Source organism: Rhinolophus sinicus, chromosome 15, assembly GCF_057876585.1.
Source record: "Rhinolophus sinicus isolate RSI-liver-muscle chromosome 15, RSI-T2T, whole genome shotgun sequence".
NCBI classification, from domain to species: domain Eukaryota; kingdom Metazoa; phylum Chordata; class Mammalia; order Chiroptera; family Rhinolophidae; genus Rhinolophus; species Rhinolophus sinicus.
Window position 1 is genome coordinate 21,500,139 of NC_142515.1, and position 21,572 is coordinate 21,521,710.

Genomic DNA, 21,572 nt, shown 5'->3' on the forward strand with positions numbered 1-21,572 from the left:
GGCTTTTAAAAATAGCCCAGCTGAGCAAAGGCAAACTGTGAAGCCCAGGCAGGCCTTGCCTCACCCTAACCTCAGACTTCTGGATCCCTGGGGCCTGGCGCTGCCCTCTGGCCACCACCGGGGCCAGGACTTACCGTGCCCCACTGGAAAATGGAGCGTTGGACTGTAGAACACTGAACTTCTCAAAGGCCCGAGTCAGAGTCTGGCTGAAGGAGGCTCTCAGGCAGTCTTGGCAGCTCTCCCCAGCATGGCTGGTTTGGAATCTGAAAGCTTCCAGGAGCTAGTCGATGCTGAGAAAGGCTTGCAGTGGGAGAAGAGGCTCCCAGGGCTTGTCACCCACCTTTTGCCTTTTGGCAGCCAGCAGCCCATCAGCTCTGCCCTCACAGCCTGGCAGGGAAAGTACCTCCATCCCAAAGGGAGCTGCTATCTCAGCCCAGCACAGGGCCGCAGACAGGACCTCGATAATCCAGGGAAGAATGAACAGATGGCCCTCCTGTCACAGGGGTTGGGGTGGCAGCCCCCTCCCCCACTGCTGCCAGAGGCTCAGGCAGGCTGCCTGCTAGGGTCCAGCTGAGGAGTCAGTGGGTGATTGTCACAGCTGGGAGGTGGGGGACAGACATCTTAGGAACCAGCATCCTGCGCCGGCATCCTGCTGTTTTGAGCTTGCAGAAAGCCCCCCCCACTCAGCCCCACTTTGCTCTTCATCCATAAATTCCACCATCCCTTTGAATCTCCTGCTGTGTGTCAGGTACTGTCCCAGCCCCTGGGTAGCACCCAGGCCAGAGAGGACAGCATAGGTACAGGGTGCCCCCTCCAAAGGGCATGGCCACGTGGCCAGTTCTTTCCTGCCTATGCTCTGTTCCTTGTTTTCTTGGAGGGTGAGAGTGAGGACTTGGGCTTCTTTCTGAGGTCTGAGCAGTCCTCTGGGAGGCTCTCAACCCAGGAGGCAGGGTGTCTAACCAGCCAGCTGTGGGTCCAGCTGTGATGCTTCCTGGGGACAGACAGAGCTGGACCCCAGCAAACACAGAAGAAGCACCTCCCTGGAAGCCTGAGCAAGGACCCATGTGGACGCAGCAGGGCCCCCTGCCAGGAGAGAGGCTGAAGGGAACCGGGGAAGATGCATGTGGCCCAGCATCCCCAGGCCTGCCTTCTCAAGCTTTTCCTGAGCTCCGTAAGGTGCCTCTTTCCCAGGTTCTGGGACACCCCGAACAAGGCCCACAGTCACACTGTGAGACCAGAGCAGGCGGCTCCCAGGCGGGTCCGCCTGACAGAGTGGTCAGCTCAGCATGCTGCCCTCCAAAAGCTGCACAGACACATTGCCTCACTCGGGGCTCCATGAGGTCCTGCCTGATTGTGTGGCGCTCAGCGTTGCCACTGCCCATTTGGCCATGGGACCCTTATCTTAACAAGATACACGTAACTACTCCCATAGAATACATGTTCCCCGGAATCCTCTTGGGGAGCTTACATGATCAGGTGACCAGATGAGTGGTCAGGTAAGGCTTCACCTACGATGTGCCTCTGGAGCCGTCGGAAGATCAGACAGGAAGGATTTAAGGGGTTGAGGTGAAAAAGGGCAAGGAGAGCAAGTCTGGGACACAGATGGAAGGGTGGCACCTTCCGGAAGGAAGAAGGCATGGCATGGGGCCTCAAGGCATTCAGGGGACACCCAGGGTTGGTCTGAGACTTCCGGATGCAGACCCCACGAGGCCAGGTTTCTCCTAACCCTGCCCTCAGGGCTGGGAGGCGGGGAGACACACTGCATTGCCCAGGGCTGTGCTAGTCCACCTGGGGCCCCGGCTGGCTTTGGCACACACTGGGAGCAGCAGTGAAGCCTGGTCTCTTCCCTTCTCTTCCCTTCCCTAGAAGAGCCAGAGGTCGACCCAGTCCACCTTGGCAACCAGCCAAGCAAGGCCAGGGGAGGAGGAGGAGGAGACAGAGGAGGACCTGCTCCCAACGTCAAATAACTGTGCTTTCTTGCTTTGCCCGCCACCCACAGAGGAGAAGTACATCACCGTGCAGCCTTACACCAGCCAAAGCAAGGACGAGATTGGCTTTGAGAAGGGCGTCACCGTGGAGGTGATCCGAAAGAATTTGGAGGGCTGGTGGTACATCAGGTAGGAGCCCCAGAAGAGGAGTGAGGTGCCTTGGGCAGCAGAGCAGGGAGATACTGCAGACTGGCTGTGGGCACCAGCTCTGGAGGGTAGATACTGTGGGCTTTGCGCCCACAGCCCGGGCTTGGATGTGCTGAGTGCACAGCTGAATAGCTCGAGCAGAGAGTGTTCATCTTGCAGTGTCTCTCGGAACATGTAAAGCAGAGCCCGAGCTGCAGCCAGCAGGGCACAGGAGCCCCGGCTCAGCTTGCAGGCGGTGGTGCAGTCCCTTCCCATGCAATTGCCAAGTGGCAATTGCCAAATTCAGCACATCTGAATTTGGTTTTCTGTGTCCGGCCTTGGCCACCTGGCATGCACTGTAACTCAGGCTGCCTGGAGCACTGGTGTCCACAGGTCCTGCGGAGGTCCCAGCAGGGCTGCTCCTGCTGCCCACAGCTCAGCACTCAGGGCCCCAGATGCCGGCTCTGTCCCAGGCTGCCCCACTCTGCAGGGCTGGCTCACGTGGTTGTCAGAGCCAAGGCACGAGTGAGGCCTGAGCCCAGGCCTGGTTCAGAGCCCTCCTTCTTCTCCTGCCCCTCCCTCTTCCAGGGCCTAATCACACTTCCCAGCTGAGAAACCCATTGGGGAGTGTGGGTAAGAGAGTAGGGGGCTTTCCTGATGCTCCTGGAAATAAACGAAACCCTGTGGGTTTCACTGGCCTCTCGCCTACCAAGTCCAGCCCCTCCAGTCCCCTCTGCCCTGGGGTTCTGAGGCCAGCGCCACCCTCAGGGAGCCTTGCTCTCAGGAAATGGTTTGGCTCCTTTGGAACCCACTTAGCTGTGATGATTTTGCCCAGTTTCTCTCTTCTCTGCTTGTAACCCATTTGGCAGAGATAGACCCACTGCGGACAGGATGCATGTTCTGAGCTGTCGCCCACAGAGGTGATGCAGGCACTTCCAAGGCAGTGCTGCTGGGCGGCATGAAGTTCATTGGCCTCCTGGGACTGAACTGTAGTGTGACCTGACAGGACATAGCTGCTCTGGCCCTGTGCATGTCAGTCAGGAGAGCTGAGGTGTCCCTTTCCTGTTAGGTGGGACAAGATGTGTAGCTAGACATGTGTTGCCCAAGGCCCCTGGCAGACTTTCATGTTCTCTAAGCAGTGGAAACGAGAGCCAACCCCAAAATCCAACAACTGCATGTCTGGCATGGGAAGTGCAGGGAACATTCTGGAAGGCTGGTAACCTAAATGACTTGCCTGGAGGTTATCTACAAAGCTACTGGGGTTTGTTTTAAGTTTTCTAAAATGACCAACAAAGTCACTTGGAGCTGCTTCTTCCAGTCAACTCTTGTCCCCATGGCCTAGCCCTTTAGCCAGGGGAAGCTTCAACTGAGAAAACCCTGCTGAAAAGGTTCCACCTTAAGAAAGCTGCCAGACACCCCCTTAAATATGCCATTTCCCAACATTCCAGGCTCTGTTGATCCTCATTTCCTGTCTTTCTTCTCCACCACTCCCCCCCCCCCCCCACACACACACCCTCCCTCTCTCTCCATCTCTCCTTTTCCAGTTCGCTTCCCTCTGGAGTCATTCCATGCTCCAGAGCTGGAAAGCAGATGTGAGCAGAGTTGGACCCAGACACACACAGCCGCTCCTGATTCCCTTGCATCTCTCTGCCTGGGATCTAATTTTATCCATGTAACACTGCAGGAGCACACGGGGTTTGAAATGGGAGCACTCAGAACAATGAGCCGGCCTGAGCATTACTCCCATGAGATCCTGCTCCCCATCTCTCCACAGTGTCCTCATATAAAAGCCCCTGCAGCGGCCAGCAGGTTCTTCTTCATCCTTCCTCCAAGATGCAGGAGCACCAGCTTCTGGGCCTGACGCTGCCACCAGCTACCTGTGTGACCCTCTGCTACTTGCTTTGCTTTTCTGAGCCGTGGTTGTTGCCTCATATGTAAGATGAGGCATCTCGATTAGTTGCTTCCACCCACCCCTGAAATTTTGTGCTCTGTCTGCCAGCTCCCTGATTTCCATCTATTTGTTCACTGATATCTGCCTTCCAAAGCCCAGGGGGCCAGATGCGTGAGCTTTAGTCAGCCTGCCTGCATGTTCCTGTGACGTGAGCATAAGAAGCCACCTCCTACCGGAGCTTTCCAGCAAAGCTCAGACATGTTGATAGAAACTTTAACTTTTACATTCCTTTTTCTCCCACCTAATGAGTGCCCAATAACAAGGTCAGATGGGGAGGCTGGGAAAGGGGATTGTCAGACATCTGGCATGGAGGAGCATTCCAAAGAGCCAGCTGTGTGTGTCCCAGGGAGCACACAGGGACATTGCAACCCTGACTCGGGGGCATTGACAACTGCTGGACTAGGAAGTAAGCTCCCAGTGGTTTTGGGTAGAAGCTCAACACCGTGGGGAAAAAAGGGAAAAGCTTGTTTTCAGAAATCATCAAATCACCTAAAATTAAGTCAGCCCTCTCATTTGCCTTTTCTCTTGTTTATGGGTTTTTAGTTTTGTTTCCATTTTTTGTTTCATTTTATTGTTTTGCCATACCAAATGTTTTGATTTTATTCATTCATGTGCTTTTAGTATTTTCATTTAGGTTTTGATTTTTGGAATCCTATTTAAAAAGGTTTTCTCAACCCTCAAGATGAAGCAAATATTCACAACTTGCATTTTTTATTTTGCTATATCCTGTATAATATTTCCTAATATTTCCTAGTCAGTCATCCCCAAATCACTCACTGAGTAATCCATCCTTACCCCACTAATTTGAAATGTTCCCTTTAGCGTTGGTCTGTTTGTGCATTTGTTCTGTGAATTTGATCCATCTGTTGCTTCCGCAGAGTACTTATACTTTCCCCACTCAGTCACTCTTCCTAGTTGTTTTCAATGGGTTTAGCCTTCTGGATAAATTTTCATAGCTACACTATCCCTGTGTTTTGCAGAAGAGAAAGAAATTGAGCTCCAGGGTAGGGACTTGTCCAAGGTACAATAGGCCACAACTTGAGTTTCCTAACTCACCTGGGCTGCCTCTTCACCCCTCAGATAATAGGGCATTTAGTTCTAGATACCTTCTCTTATCTTCTCTCTAGAATTGTCCTCTACTGATTGTGAGGTAGCAGGCTGTTACGAAGTCTACCTTTTGGGCAACCCAAAATTTAAGGAGTCTTCTAACCTAAAGGTCCCTGACTTTGCAGAGTATAAGAACCCATACCAAGGAGCGAGAGAGGAAGAAACGGTGTTCTGGGTGTCCTTTCTACCTGTTTTCAGTTCCAGCTCTCTCCAGAGTACTGGGATTGCCAACTGTCTTGCAGAACACAGTAGAGAAGGCTTAGCTGGGCAAGGCCAGCTGGAGCCTGGGCTTGGGACTGGGGCGTCAGGCCGCAGTGCTCTGATGACCCATGGCCCACTCCTCCCCCACAGATACCTGGGCAAAGAAGGCTGGGCACCAGCATCCTACCTGAAGAAAGCCAAAGATGACCTGCCAGCACGGAAGAAGAATCTGGCAGGCCCAGTAGAGATTATTGGGAACATCATGGAGATCAGCAACCTGCTGAACAAGAAGGCATCAGGGGACAAGGAGACTCCACCAGCCGAAGGCGAGGGCCCGGAGGCCCCCATCACCAAGAAGGAGATCAGCCTGCCCATCCTCTGCAATGCCTCCAATGGCAGTGCCTTGGGGGTCCCCGAGAGGACCGTCTCCAAGCTGGCCCAGGGCTCCCCAGCCGTGGCCAGGATTGCCCCCCAGAGGGCCCAGATCAGTAAGAGCCTCGCTGAGCCCTGGGTCCTCGCTGCAAAGCAGTTTGTAGAGTGGGCGTGGGGTACAAGGAAAGCTAGGCGAGTGTGCAGGACCCCCCGCCCCCCGTATCATTTTCTTTCTGAGATATAGACTGACCCCTGGCCCACTCTGTCAACTTGTCTCATGCTAATCACAGAGGTGGACGAGGCAATTACTTCCAACGCCTCCACTGAAGATAAATTACATGAGTATATAAGCGGGTAGCAATCCTTCCTTCTCTAGTGGAGAGCCAGGAATGCTCACTTTGCAGAAAAGTATAGACCCCCGGGCCATGAAATGTTAGCCATAGGTGCAAGGCTGCTTTGCCGATAGAGGAACACGTCTGTCTGGGCCTTACCCAACTCCCAGATCGCCTTCCACCAGGTACTAGAAACCTGAAAGACGTGGACGTTCACGCCTAGGCATAGTTCTAAGGGGCATTCTTTAGGGATCTTCTTCATTATAGGAGAAACCCGGCTGCCACCCTCCTAGTCTCTACACATCTCTGGCTCACGTTAAACTGCCCTCTATTGTGAGAGACCAGCTTCTGTTTGTGTCCAGCCAGCCTTAAAATCTGGAGGAAAGCTGGTTTTTAGTTCAGTTCTGAACTTGGGTGAGTTAGCTCTGTGCCTGAAACCTTTTAGACAACCAATTGGCAAATGTTGGGGTGGGGGGGCACCTCCTCTTGCCTGGAATTGTGGGCTAGCTTCTAAGGGCTCAGGAGTGAGCACAAAATAGACACGGTCTCCGCTCCTAACTTTGAAAATCTGATAAGGCCATCTACCCTTTCTCCTGAAAAATGCCTCCTCCGTATCTGTACATTTTGCAATGTGCACCCCTCTTCAGAGGGTGCATCGAGCCTCCTGAAGCACAGCCAAGGAAGCTTAAAGGTTGGTTTCCCACCAAAGAAGTCCCAACTACAGTGCCTAAGGTGATGGAGAGCATGGGTCCTTCATAAATAGGGGATGGAAGCAGGAACGTCCCAGGATCAGGAGGCAGTCACACGTAGGAAGTCAGGCACGGACTCTGTTGCCCAGTGTCTGGCTGGGATTTTTTTAAGCAGTGTGTCTCTTCTAGGCTCCCCGAACCTAAGGACACGGCCTCCACCTCGCAGAGAATCCAGCCTGGTATGTGCGCTGACTTTCTCCTCTCTGTTTCGTTCTTTTCCTGGGGATGCACTGTAGCAGCCCCAGGTAATTGGCTGTCTCACTGAAGAGCCTGTTGGTCCAGAGGTTTCCCAGGGCCCTGCCGGGGCTTCCAGCTGTGTGGGGCTGGAGCAGAAAGGGAAGCCTGCAGATCCCAACCTTTCTGGGGGGCCTAGCTGGACAGTTTATAATCGAAAACACTCTGAACTCCAAAGCTAAATAAATCCATCCCAACCACTGCACTGGCAGACATAAACATTTAGACTGGCCAGTGAGAATGTCCGGCCAGGGCATTGCCAGCGGCTGGAAATAGGGCTGCTGTCCATGTGAACCTGGAAGCCTGTCTCAGCTTTGCCTTCTTTGCTTGGGAATGCCCGATGGAGGTGGTGGATGCCAGAACCTGGGAGGGCAGAGGGCAGACCAGTGAGTATCCTCCACGAGAGATGTCGGTGGCCAAGACTGGCTTATGCTGAAGCTTAAAGACGCTTATGCTGCTAGGGTCCCTGGCTCCTTTGCGTGGGGTTTCCTGGTGTCCAGACTGTCAGGGAAGCAGATGTGCACGCAGGGCGCTGGGGCTGGCCCAGCAGTGATGCTGGTGGCAGGCCGAGAGCCCTAGAACAGAGACCTGTTATCGGGCGGCGGGATACAGTGGAAAGAATGGGGCGTCGAGCCTACCGGGCATGGATTCATAGTCCACTTCTGACACTTAGAAACAGTGACCAGGGCTAGTTGCTGACCCTCCACAATCCTCAGTTTCCTTGTCTATAAAATTCCCATTGTACCAGCCATCTCCTAGGGCTGTTGTAAGGATGAATGAGACTGTGTGTTGAGGGCTTGCTGTCAGGTTTCCATTTCCTGTGTCAGTTGTGACTGTTGGAGGGGCTACCTGCTGCCCTTTGTGGAAAAAGATTTCTGAAGTCACATCTGGGTTAACAGCAAGAGTTTCTGTGATCAGTGACGTCTGCCCCAGAGAGGGGGTTAGCAGCAGTCCCGGGAAGAGTGGGCCTTCCATAAAGAGGATTATTGAAGATTTGGCCCCTGGAAATGAGACCATCCTTGCCCTGGCCCTCAGCCCCAGTGGAGTTTCTAGCTCGTTTCCTCCTTGCATTTTACACGACTAAACAGCGAGTTCTTTCCTCCCATCTCTCTCAGCCCCAGCTAATTATTTTCAGGCAGACTTGATTTTGGCAAGAATGGGTAATTCCTTCCACACTTACCAAATGCGGGGCTTGCTGAGGCAGGGCTGCTGTTGTGTTAACAGCTAGGCCCGGCTGAATCCCACCTGGCCAGGTGTCCAGGCTGGGCTGAGGCCTGGGCCACATCTGCTCACATGCATGGCTGCAGGGCCAGGTACCAGGGCAGGGAAAGTTGACTGAGTCGTACCTGGTCTATCAAAACCAGCTTTCTCCTACCCTTTGCTCACTCCGACCCAGGCAGCTGGGTTGTAACTGGCTGGATTAGGACATGCCAAGCCTTGAAGAACAAGGAACGTTCCGAGGACAGGGTGGTGTTTCAGGAGAAGTGCTAAGCGTTGGCTTCTATGTATGCAGCTCTTCCTGTGCTCTTGGCTGGGCCAGCGTTGTCTCAGTAATCCTCTTAATGAGCCTGCTATTCCATTTCATGGAAGAGGAAACTGAGGCTCAGAGAGGTGAAGGGCCTTGCCTAAGGCCATGCAGCTGGTGAATTGCTGAGCTGGGATTGGAGCCCAGCTGTGCCCAGCTGCAAGGCTGAGGTCTTTTGAGGTCTTTCTGCTACACCACAGCTACTTCTCCCCCTTCCTAGTCTACCTTACACACATACCTTTTTTCAAAAATTGTTCTGTTTTAACTCCTTTGTATGATACCAGGACATCCTGGGAGTAATGGGGGGGCACGAAGTCCATTTTGGCCAGAAGAGACTGGGGGAAGCTACAATACCCACTCCATAAGGGCAAGGGGTCGTCCTTTTGGTTCACTATTGGACACCAGGACCTTAAACCAGTCTGACACCCAGTAGATGCACAACAAACATTTGTAAAACGAATGAAGAGGCTCAAAAATCATGGGCTGCAGCCAAATTCTCAATGTCCTTGAATGTCATGCTTCAATTGATGTGCCAGTGTGTAACGTTTAGGCTATCCAGCATGTTCCACCCTGCCCGCAGAGCAGAGGGTCCTGAGTTTTATTTAGTGCTTGCCTGACCATTTGGCGTCATGATGACCCACCAAGGGCTCTTCTCACCCAACCCCATGCCCACCCCCCACGCACCCACACCCCACCTGTAGAGATGACTATGCCCCCTGGCTCTGCCCCGTCAGCCAGGTGTCACCCCTACAGCCCTTCTCCCTTTGCCTTAAGGATGGTGGCTCTCCTCTCCCACAGGGCAGTATGCACAGCCTGTGTTACAACGATTTCTCTACTTTTTAATTTTTATTTTGGGACCTAGTTGTTGAGGCTTCTGAAAATTGGACCTCCAGAGATGGAAGGGTGGAAATTACTGTGTTACTAAATGATCATTTTGATAGCTCAGAGAAGTCTCAGGTGAATCCTGGGTATTCATAAAAGCCTGGTCTGGAGACATCCTGAGACTTAGGTGATAGATACATCTTGGGGACAGCTGCTGACCAGCTAGTGTAAACGCCATACTCTCCACTCTTACCGTTAAGACCAGGTGGGTTTTGCTCAGAGTCCTTCTCTACCTTAGGGGTTCCAGCTGCCGAAGCCGCCAGAGCCCCCTTCTGTTGAGGTGGAGTACTACACCATTGCCGAATTCCAGTCATGCATTTCTGACGGGATCAGCTTTCGAGGTGGACAGAAGGCAGAGGTGAGCCTTGGGCCATGAGGCTGAGGGTTTTAATTCAGGCTGCTCAAAGCCCTGCTGCATTTACTCCTTATGTCTTGCTGACAGCGTTCCTGAAAGGCAGGCAAGAAATGTGCAGAAACAAGACCCATAAAGCTAGTAAGTGCCACAGTCAGGACTAGAACCCAGGACCCGTGTCTCCACCCAGGGCTCACAGTGCGTCCCACAGTGTATTGCAGGAGTTTATGAAGGGAGTTCCTTGAGATAAAGGACTTCTGTGGTCAAACGAGTGTGGAGGACAGTGGGTGAAACAAAATCCAACCCGCTTTGTTGTTTTAATTGCAGAACTTCTCAGAGCCTATGATACGGAGATGTTACTGAGCATCTCTAAAAGGATAATAGGCAGCATTGCCCAGACCGTTTGGCCTCGACACACTTTCTCTCCCAGGAGCATCTCAGTGGCCAGCACATTAGGAATACTATTGCTGGACGAATGTGGTCCAGGCTGCTGAAATAAGGTGCCGGGGACCTGGGTTCTAGCATGTCCCACAATGGGCATCTGTGGTGTTTAATGCTGTCACTTCTCCCCCCAGGCTTTGATATTTTTCTCTCTGCAAAATGGTATAATACACCCTGGGGAGCTCCCTCCTGGCCTCTTTCCTAGCATTTATGAAACTACTTTGTGGCTGGCACTGAACATGGCATTTCAGGGGACAGAGACGATCTGTGACTGTTGTTTTTCTTGAGTGGCTTTGTGTATTAATGGAGTAAATCCAATTAATTCATGTAAAACTGTCAGAAGATTAACTGGACAGTCTCTGCCTATTGACGAAGTGATATCCCCGGTATGAATGTTTTAAATCACATGTCTGGAACTCGGAAGACATGTGAATGATTTCCAAGAGAAATCATTCCCTCAGTGGTGCTTAGGTTCTCCAGAAGAGCCTACAAAGCTCGTAATGTAACAGAACTGTCATTCTTAGGATCTACCCCAGCTTGACTTTTAGGTACAGGGTGCGTGGGGTGAAGGATGGCGTATAGGACCAAAGGAGGCTGGTCCCAGGCAGAGCTTGCCTTTGCCAGTCTCCATCCTCTCTTCCTTCCTTGCCCCTCTTCCCCCATTGCCAATGTTTTCATGCTTCCCCTCCCCCTCCTCCAGGAGTGCTATACAATCCAAAATTATCTTACCTTTGTGTTCCCCAATCCGAATGAACCCCAACACAACCAGTAACCATACTCCTGACCTTTAGCCAATCTCAAGTAGCAGTTAAGAAAGAAGCTCCTTGAACTAGTTTATACTAACATGGAAATGACTGAAAGCCTCTCATCCTTCCCATTCAACCCAAATTAATCTTTTCAGTTCTAGAATTGCAGTGGGATTCCACCTGCAGTGAAATGACCACAGGCAATGGGGCTAGCCGGGAGGTGCTCTGTAGGTGCCTCAGGCCATACCTCCCGGTTCAGCTCACCTGCATCTTCCCATTGTCTACTGACCCAAGAAATCCTTTCCAGGGTCACCAAGTGAGGACGGGAGTGGAGGAATGGTAGCTTTTTATACATGAGTCCTTGGTGCGTTGGGTTTTGTAGGGACTGGGAACAGTGTATCTTCTAAGTGCAGTAGCTTAGGGGGAAGAGAAGCAGGGGTGTGTAGAGGAGGCCAGCTCAATCAGGGTGTTGATGGAGACTTAGAGGACTAAGGAAGAAGACTTGGAGAATGGGATTCCCCCCAACCAGGAGATGATAGAGACCTGGGTTTGAATCCCAGCCCATCACTACTACATTGGGTCCAAGGACACTTACCTACACCATGGCTCAGTTTGCTCATCTATAAAGTGGAGATAATGTCTCCTAGAGCCAAAGAATGAAACTCCCTGCCTGGCACATCATAGTGTCCCAGTGATCCTCCCAACTAACTGGCCGGTCCCCTCCTTACCCCTAGGTCATCGACAAGAACTCTGGCGGCTGGTGGTACGTGCAGATCGGTGAGAAGGAGGGCTGGGCCCCTGCGTCCTACATCGATAAGCGCAAGAAGCCCAACCTGAGCCGCCGTACAAGCACTCTGACCCGGCCCAAGGTACCCCCACCGGCGCCCCCCAGCAAGCCCAAGGAGGCTGAGGAGAGTCCAGCAGGCGCTAATGAGAGCCAGGACTCCCCGCTGAAGCTCAAGTATGAGGAGCCCGAGTATGACATCCCTGCCTTTGGCTTCGATTCAGAGCCAGAGCTGAGCGAGGAGCCCATAGAGGACAGCGGCTCAGGGGACCGGCGGCCCACCCAGCCCCATAGGCCCTCGCCCGCCTCCTCCCTGCAACGGGCCTGCTTCAAGGTAGGCGGGTCCTCCGAGGACGTGGCCCCGGAAGAGGAGACCATCTATGAGAACGAGGGCTTCCGGCCATGTGCAGAGGACACCCTGTCAGCTAGACGCTCCTCCCGGGATAGTGACTCCCCAGGGGGCTCCCCACTGTCCCTTGCCCGGAAAAATTCCCCCAAATCGGGCTCCCCCAAATCGTCATCACTCCTAAAGCTCAAGGCAGAGAAGAACGCCCAGGCAGAATTGGGGAAGAACCACTCGTCGGCCTCCTTTTCCTCGTCCATCACCATCAACACCACCTGCTCTTCCTCCTCCTCCTCCTCTTCCTTGTCCAAGCACAGTGGCGACCTGAAGCCCCGTTCTGCCTCGGACGCAGGCATCCGTGGCACTCCCAAGGTTGGGGCAAAGAAGGACACTGACCTGAAGGCGGGCCTGACCTGTGCCCGGGCCAAGCCATCGGTCCGGCCCAAGCCGTTCCTGAACCGAGCAGAGTCCCAGAGTCAAGAGAAGATGGATATCAGCACTTTACGACGCCAGCTGAGACCCACAGGTCAGCTCCGGGGAGGTCTCAAGGGTTCCAAGAGTGAGGATTCAGAGCTGCCCCCCCAGACAACCGCCGAGGGTCCCAACGAGGGGTCCAGGAGAGGCTCGGCTGACCTCATCACCCTCCCAGCTGCCACGCCCCCGTGTCCCACCAAAAAGGGACGGGGAGGGCAGGCCACCTCCTATACAACATGTAGTGCCTACCAGAAGGTCCAGGACTCCGAGATCAGCTTCCCCGCAGGCGTGGAGGTGCAAGTGCTTGAGAAGCTGGAAAGTGGCTGGTGGTACGTGAGGTTTGGGGAGCTAGAGGGCTGGGCCCCCTCCCACTATTTGGTGCTGGGTGAGAACGAGCCGCCTGACCCCTCTGGCAAAGAGCCGGACGCAGTAACCACCAAGAGCAAGCAGAATGAGGGCAGGTCCGACAGCCTAGAGAAGATCGAGAAGCGGGTCCAGGCCCTGAACACTGTCAACCAGAGCAAGAGGGCCACACCGCCCATACCCTCCAAGCCCCCTGGGGGATTTGGCAAGACCTCAGGTGCTGGCGCAGTGAAGATGAGGAATGGGGTGCGGCAGGTGGCGGTGAGGCCTCAGTCGGTGTTCGTGTCCCCACCACCCAAGGACAACAACTTGTCCTGTGCCCTTCGAAGGAATGAGTCTCTCACGGCCACTGACGGCCTTCGCGGTGTCCGCCGGAACTCCTCCTTCAGCACTGCCCGCTCAGCTGCCGCAGAGGCCAAGGGCCGCTTGGCCGAACGGGCCGCCAGCCAAGGCTCGGACACACCTCTGCTGCCCACCCAGCGCAATGGTATCCCCGTGTCCCCCGTGCGCCCCAAGCCCATCGAGAAGTCCCAGTTCATTCACAACAACCTCAAAGATGTATATGTCTCGATCGCAGACTATGAAGGGGATGAAGAAACAGCAGGCTTCCAAGAGGGTGTGTCCATGGAGGTCCTAGAGAGGAACCCCAATGGCTGGTGGTACTGCCAGATCCTAGATGGGGTGAAGCCCTTCAAAGGCTGGGTGCCCTCCAACTACCTGGAGAAAAAGAACTAGTGGGGGTGGGGGGCATGGGTTCTTCCATCCCGAGTGTGGATGATTGGTGAGATGAAGACAAAAGGGAAAGGGAAGAGGGGAGGCGGGTGGGGGAAGGACAGCATTAAACCCTGCAGAGTGTGTGACTTCAAGGATGCCCCCCTTCAGGCTGTCCCCCGGCTGAAGGCAGAATCTGGGGAGGGCCCACGTTGAGCAGGGAAGGGAATGGGCAGGGGAGACCTGGGACCAGAGGTGAGACGGCTGAGCTCCACGTGTACAGCTTGATGACTTCACTGATGGACTTGGCGTCATTTGGGACAGGCCATGTGGGAAACCCAAGTTATGCCTTGGCTGCAGATCTGGAAAAGATTTGGTCGTAAGGGCCTCCTGTGCTCTGCCCCAGCCTAGCCCAGTTCGTTGCTGGCATCTTGCCACTGGCTATGGTCCTTGTATCGTCCTCATCTGTAATTGTGAATTGTGCTGGTTTCCCAGGGATTGCCACCCCCTGCCACGGGTGGTGTGGCAGAAGATACCACTGGCTCCAGGGCTTGGAGGCATCTCCTGTGAGCTCAGGCTGTCCCTGGGCCAGGCCACTCACTGTAAGTGTCTGTTAATTGAAAAAGCAGTTCCCCAGGTGCCACCAGGACTACCTCTCTTCGCCATCATGGCTTTGAGAAGAGAAGCCGTGCTCCCCGGGGTGCCCATGGAGGACCACCGGCCTGAGTTTACAGAGAAGGGGGGCAATGCCGTGGAAGTCTTCACAGTCTGCACAGACTTCATTCTGCGTATTTCCTTTGCATGTTTTGGGAGCGGTTTATTGATTTGGGTTTCTATGTTGGGCCTTGGGTTTGGGTCTTATTTTAGGGGTTGTTTGGGGGCCTAAGGGCGGTCAGCCTCATGGGGGATGGGATGGGTAGTGGATAGGCTTTTCTGTCGTACTCTTGTGGGGAGGTTGTTTGTGTTTCACGTGCTTGCTCTCCACAAGCCAGTCATTTCGTTTGGTTTCCACTGTGTGGACAGTGCCTGAGCATGGCGCTTGCCTGAGGGATTGGGGGCTGGAGAAGCCCCGGCTCCCAGACACAGCAAAATAGAGACACTGCTCTTCTGGTTCATGCCCCACCGCAGGAGGGAGGAGGGTCTTGTTCAGGAGAGAAGGCAGCTTCACGCTACTCGCTGACCGCCATTCTGCGTACGTTCTCCCTCCTGGGTAGGACCAAAAGCCTTACATGTGAACTGTGGAGAAGCGGCCATCACCCCCCACCGCAGGCTGAGGGGAGCCCAGCTGGGCCCCCTGGGCCAAATTGCAGCAAATACCACCAGCTGCCCCTCAGCCTGCCAGCGATGCTACAGGTGCCTGAGAAGATGGAGGACCCTAGGCCAGGAGCTGACCTGGTCTTTCTGAGGGGCAGTGCCCCTGCGAAGAGAGAAGCGAGAGAATAAAGTCCCTGTCAACTTTGGGTTGTGTCTTTCAATCGTTGACATTTCAGAGGGGACCCTCCAGAAGCCGAAGCGGCTTCCCAAGGACTCACCCTTTGCTGGGAGTGGATTTCCACACGTGCCTTTGATTTCAGACACATCAGGCTTCACAGCTACCGATGCAGCTGCCAGAATCCTGGACTAAGGGTTGGTGTTTTCTACAGAGGAGGAAAGGCCCTCCCTCCAGCCCTGCTCCCCGACCAGGCAGTGTATGTTGCCTGAAGATCAGCACGGGACCCCAGGTCTTGTGCCGTCAATATTGTACCCACCCCACCCCCCTGAGCCCCGAGGTCTTGCCTGGGGATCTGCCCCAGCCCTCCTCCCTCGCCATACACTGATGCCTGGCAGCTATAGCAAACTGCTCGTGTTCTTTGTTGAAGGGCCGTGGGGAGATTTTCTTTCCTTTTGTTTTGTGAGTTTGTTTAAAATTGAAATTAGTTATTTTCTTCTGCTGGACAGTATTCAATAGAGCAGGATGTTGAGTTAATCTGCTAGATTGCAGTACTAATGGTAGTTGTTTAGTGTCTTCATATTAATATTATTTGGACTTATTTGAACAATAATGATAAAGAAGTGGTTCATTATTTTTTAATTAATGCACTTTAATAAGGTGGAATGGAAAGAAACCCAGAGAGCAAAGTGCATTACTTAAAGATGCAGTATATACTTTCCTCATTTTTAAGCAGCACATATTTATTAAAAGAAAAAAAAGTAATTTATGATTATTTAAAATAAAATTTAAAAGTAGAGTGACTGTCGGGTTAAAGGACCGTCCACGTAGCTATCTTCCAGGGGGAAGGCCCCAGTGGTCTCACTCCTCAAATGTCTGCACTGAGCCAGTTCAATCAATAACTTGCCAGCCAGGCCAGGAAGCAGTGCAGGACGCATCTGCCAAGCACACAGCATCTCAGTTGGACTGAACCACAATGCTCCCCATAGCCTGCCTTTCCCTGCCCTTCCTCACTGTCTGCACTGCCCCATGGGGCTCTCCACCACCCACAAGGCCTGCGTCCCCCAGCCCCACCAGGACCCTCTCTCCTTGATCCCCAGTGCTCTAAGTGATAGAGTCATTAAAAGTGACCTCCAAGGTCACCACCCCATCCCTTCCTGTTACTGTAGCCCAAGGACAGGAAATGACTTTCCCCAAATCGCGTAGTTTAATGGCAGACGCCCCACCGCATCAATCCTTGCACTCCTCCCACCCCCATTATAGTTTATTGTGTGGTCATCATGTTTACATCGTGACATCCAGCCCTAAGGATGGCTGGGAGTTGCTCAGGCATCCAGGACAAGTGGGGAATGCTGCCACCTGGTGACAGTGTAGATTTGGGCAGTGAACAGGGATTGCCATGCCCCATCTTTGCACCTCGCCCCTCACCATCACCCCCTAATTCACAGCACAGCACAAACCCTGCAAACCAAAAGAGAATATTAATACTTGAAGCAAAAAAGGGTGCATGCCAGTTCCTCTCAGATATGGCCAGGGGATGCCAGGCCTTGTGCCCCTGGACTCCTAGCTCTACCCAGGGCAAGAGGGCCTTTTCCTAGAGCTACTGAGCTGCTTTGTGATGTTGGAGGGTACTGCTGGCAGCAGGTGGAGGAGGGAGGGGCCTGTGGCTCTGACCCATCTGGAGGAAAACCAGATCGGACTAAAAAAGGAAAAAGAAAAATGAAATCTCAGCAGTGTCCAAACTTAGTTTTCCATTAGTTGCGATTGAAAATGTGAAATGACATTGTATGGCTGTATACTGCAACTTTAATCATAATGAGCCCTTCTGAGGTCATTATTGAGGTTTATATAATGCCCGAAGATGCATCATTGGTGCTTTTTCTTTCAGTTGAAAGACTTTCTTTTATTACAAGGGAAAAAAAAAGTGTCTTCATTTTTCTCCCACTTTGTAATAGCAGGCCTGGCTGGGCTCCCTGGCCCCGACGTGTTGTTCCCACTGGGCCAAGGAGCCATGGGGGCAGTAAGGGGTAACCCTGAACAGCAGGTGTGCCATCTGCTCCACGCTGTGGTGGGGCCCTGTTTGGCTAGCCCGCAGCCCCATCCACCCCCAGCCTGGCCCCCACGGCTTCTCTCTCTTCCTCCTCGATTCTACATCTTGACGAAGGCATTATATAGAATTGTTTTAATCACTTTCAGATGCTAGAGCAGCATATTTTAGTGGCATTTATCCATCGCTTTCCTCAGCAAGGCATGTTACTACTCTTATCATCTAGGGAAAAAAGACAAGGGAATTTCAGTCAAGCATTATTTTCATATCACTAGTATTTGCAGAATAGGCGTAGAACTATTTAAATTTAGACCTTGGTTTGGTAGTTTTGTGTTTAAGGGAGAAAAAAGATAAGTTAACCCCTACTTTTCCTGTTTTTGTATTTAACTAATATATTATTTCTTTAAGGTTACTCACTTCCCCTACTCCCTCCAAATACTTTGCATTCTCAATTGAAAATGAAAACAATCTGAGAGACAGGAAAAGTGCAATATTATCAAGAGGGATGCCAGGGCTTGTTGGGACAGTGGCGGGAGACCCAGTGGCCCAGTCTGTCGGTAGAAGGAGTAGGGTTACTGTAAGGAGTCAGAGCTATGGACCAGACAGGTGGCCTCCTGGGGATGGATCTTTTTTTCCCCACCTCCCTTCTCCCCCTTCCCTGGCAAGATGGCAGGAGTCCTCGCCAGAGGACAGCCCCTTTTTCTGTTGGGGGATCTTCCACCCAGAAGAAAGGGATTCAGGGAAGTGGCATGGGCTCTTGACCTCCTGGGGCCCCAGCCCTCGGGGCAGAGCAAGGACATCCAGGAACTGGTCCTTGTTTTCATTTCCATTGTTTTTTAGCCAGCTGCTCAGAAAGACCTGTCCTAAAAATCACTCCCAGCAGCCCTGTCTCACCCCAGTCTCCGATGTTTGGGCCACGATCCTTTTGATGTATGTTCGAGTCTTTCTAAAACTATGTAACCTCAGTTCAGTTTATGGGCAGGAACCCTAGATATAACCAAATCCTTTTTTGGGGATGTGGGTGCTTTGAGCCCTACATATCCCAGTGAAACACCAATTTCCACAAGCCTGCAGCTGGGCTTGGTGCTAAGCCTGGGCCACCCATTCATCTCAATGACTTCTGCCTGAGGAGTGAGCCCTGCCTCTGCTCAATACCCTGATAGTGCCGAGGATCTTAGAGAAGCATCTGAGGGGCCTACTCAGGTCTGCAGACAGAACTGCCCACAACAGGTACCAAGCCAGCCTCCTCCTAACCTTGGTGCTGGTAGAGAAAGCAGCAGGATGGGAAGTCTCTGGGTCCAAGCCCTTGGAGCTCTGCCCCTCAGGGCTGCAGGGACCTCCTTGCTGGCTTGTCCCCTCCACCTCCAGTACTGTATGCTTGCTGCTCCAACCCCCGTTTGGTGAATTTCTGTACAAATATGGATCTATGTGCCCAGAGCGAGACTGTGCCCCCCGCCTGTGGGTGTCTCTATTTGGAGTGTATACATCTATGTCCAATCTTTGAGAATCTCGACTCAGAGTTCTCTGGAAAGAGAACCATCCACATAGCTAAAGAATTAAGATTCCCTCACTTTTCTGAGGGCCAGTGTGTTGTGTGGGTGTGTGTGTGGGTGTGTGTGTGTGTGTGTGTTGATAATTTCCCACTTGAACTAAATAACATGGGGTTAGAGAAAAAAAATACCAGGCAAGCTGTCTCCATTGTACGAGTCCTTGGCATTGGGCAGGCCCCACGGGACTGGCGGCTTCTGGCAGCAAGTGTGTTATTCACACACGTAATTCTGGCTGGAGAGTGCAATGTGTCTTTTTTTGTTTTGTTTTTTAATTATTTTATTAAGTATTTAGTTGGAAACTTCACACTGGCATTAACAGATCTAGCAGAAGCAGCCTAGGCCATTGTCCCGGGCTCCAAAATGAAGATGTTGAAAAGAGAGGTTTCTAGGTGTGCAAGCGCTGAGGTGGTTCACTTGGGTCACCACGTGCAGATGTGTTATGTAGCAGGCGGACTCCCACCATTGCCACACACACCATCACCATGGGAACCCCATATAATAAAGGAGCTGCGGGCCCTCCGTTCTTGTGTTTCTGAGGGTGGTCAGGCTGGTCAGGGCAAGAACTTGCTCACAAGCTCAGCAGACCTGCGCATGCATATACATCAGCACCTTGCGTCTAGACTTCAGGCCCTGCCTGCACATTTCATGGGAATCGTGTGGAGGGTTCCCCCTTGACCTTACTGAGCTTTTTGCCTAAATCATGATCCCTGTTTGGGGCAGCTTCTGTGGTTTCTCATGCTCTATGATCAGAGAAGGATGGGGTCAGTGACCTAGAACCTCATTTCAGGAGAAACAGCCCCACTGATTAGCTTCCCTCCTGCTCTGTCCTGTGCACCTGTTCCCAGACCACAAATTGGGCACATTGTGCTTATTGACTGGGTAGAGGGCTGTCTTCCAAGGTCTTGATCCCAACCTGCCTGCAAGGCTGGGATTACCATGCCATCCCCCTACCCCAATCCTATCTTTTTAATCTTAAGTTTGCACTTCAGCTTGACAATCAGCCCCCCTCTCCCATCCCAGTCCTAGAACTTAATGGCCTTCGAGAGTGGGTCCCTGTGCTGAAGGTCCCTCCTCTAACCCCATTCCATCCGGGCTAGTGGGGCTGGACTTCAGGAGGTGAGAGTGAGAGAATTGTTTTAAAGCAAAAGGATGGATTGAGCACGTTGGAGACGAGCAAGAGGCATGTCGGTGAGATGAGTATGTGCGTGTTTGCGGTGTCTGGGGCTTACCGTCCCTTCCCTGGGAAGGCAGCTTCCAGAGAGGATGTCTTCTAGGCAGAAAGGGAGAAGTGACGGCTAAGAGAGGGTTTGGAGTCTGGAGTTTTGTCTGTATTAAAAAGGAAGAAGTCAATTCTGAGTGTTTCAGGAAGAGAGCAGGTAAAGAGGGAATTTAGATTCAACACGCAAGGGTCCAGCCAGAGCAGGTTGGAAAAGCCCCAAGATTAGGCCATAGAAGCTAGCCAGAGGAAACAGCTACTTGCTGTGCCACACAAGCTGGGTCCCCAGCAAGTTCTTAATACTGATGTACTAAATGGAGAGGGGATGTCACCAGCAACAAATTGATCTCTGAGTTTGGAAGCCCTGGCTCCAGAATATTCATCCATCTTCCAGGTTCCCAGCTGGTTTTGCCCACCTCCCTTTGTCCAATCTAGAGCTAGCCTCTCAAATTGCCTGAATCAGTTAGACTAGTGACCAAATGGGTCATGCAGTAAGGGCCCACCCCCCCCAAACTAGAACCCTGGGGTCTAGATACCATCAAGCTTATCTGGGAGGAAAGCAACTTCATGTGGTTCTGTTGATCCCAGTTATTCTCGAGTCTCTGATGAGACCTGTGGTTATTCAGTTTTCTGAGTCTCACCACTGGTGTGGCTTAGAAGACAGGGTGATTGCACACTCATCCAGGGATACGCCCTTTCTAGTGACCTCTGACAAAGGCACACTGCTCGTAAATGTTGATTTCAGAGAAAGGGGGGCAAACAGAACCACAATTCTTCAATCTGCAACTTGTTCTCTGCAACAGGTTTCCTTTAAATCCAGTACAGGATGCTAGTTACTGAGCGGTCTGCAGGAAGGAGACTTCCAAGCGAAGCAGATGTGAGTGGCAGGACCCTAAAGCATAGGTTTGTGGACTGCATGGCTGCATGTGAACTGTCGGATGTCACTGGGCTTCAGAACTTTGGGGAATTCCTCGTGGTGTCCACTTAACCAACCCCTCCCAGCTCCTAGCAGGCTCTGTGGGTATCAGGAGGAGGTTGTTCCCTCTTCCCCACCTCAGCAGAGAAACTGAAATAAAAGGACATTGAATTTAGTGTGGTCAATTTGAATGCTAAACAATTTCCAGGATCAATGGTGGTGCTAAACTATCTCCATGTTTCTAATATTTTTAATAGTGGTGTTTTTTCTTTTTTAATTCTCATTACAAAAATGCAGTGTCCTTGTGGAAGGGACCCAGACCCTTGGCCTGCCACTTTCCAGGTGTCCTTTATCATTTGACGGGATTTTTTGGTCTGCAGAAAATACTATCTCGGCATGCTTCTAGACTGTAAGATTTGGGTTGTTTTGTATTTTATGTTTACATGCATTTTCTTGTATTTCCCTGAAAATTAAATAAAGTTTTTGGCCTTTTTAACAGAACAGAATCACCTTTTAATTCTCCCTGCCACCAGAAAACCCATCCAGCTGAATGGCAAAAGCCACATTATCCTGAATGCAGCGTGAACTGCAGGATCCCAGCCCGCTGAGGACACTGGAGTTGGGGGGCAGGGAAGTTCCCACCATTGTTGGTAAGAACTGTGCTCAAGCCCCTCCCCCTTTCCTGCCTTCTCATTAGAAGAAGCTTTCTGTGCAATGGCCAAGGCACAAGGCT

General features: G+C 52.3%; 1 protein-coding gene across 7 annotated transcripts in view; it reads left to right on the forward strand.

The window, feature by feature from the left end:
- Window positions 1-21,572, forward strand: part of SH3PXD2A (SH3 and PX domains 2A) — a 229,617-nt gene that overhangs the window by 201,355 nt on the left and 6,690 nt on the right. For 5 of the 7 annotated variants that reach the window (XM_074339099.2, XM_074339102.2, XM_074339104.2 and 2 more), the window contains 5 exons: window positions 2,000-2,117; window positions 5,524-5,861; window positions 6,956-7,005; window positions 9,706-9,825; window positions 11,741-21,336. In XM_074339099.2, the coding sequence (XP_074195200.2) occupies window positions 2,000-2,117; window positions 5,524-5,861; window positions 6,956-7,005; window positions 9,706-9,825; window positions 11,741-13,705 (2,591 nt within the window). In that variant the 3' untranslated portion in view covers window positions 13,706-21,336. The other 2 variants (XR_012498440.2, XR_016018888.1) reach the window with 2 other exon arrangements.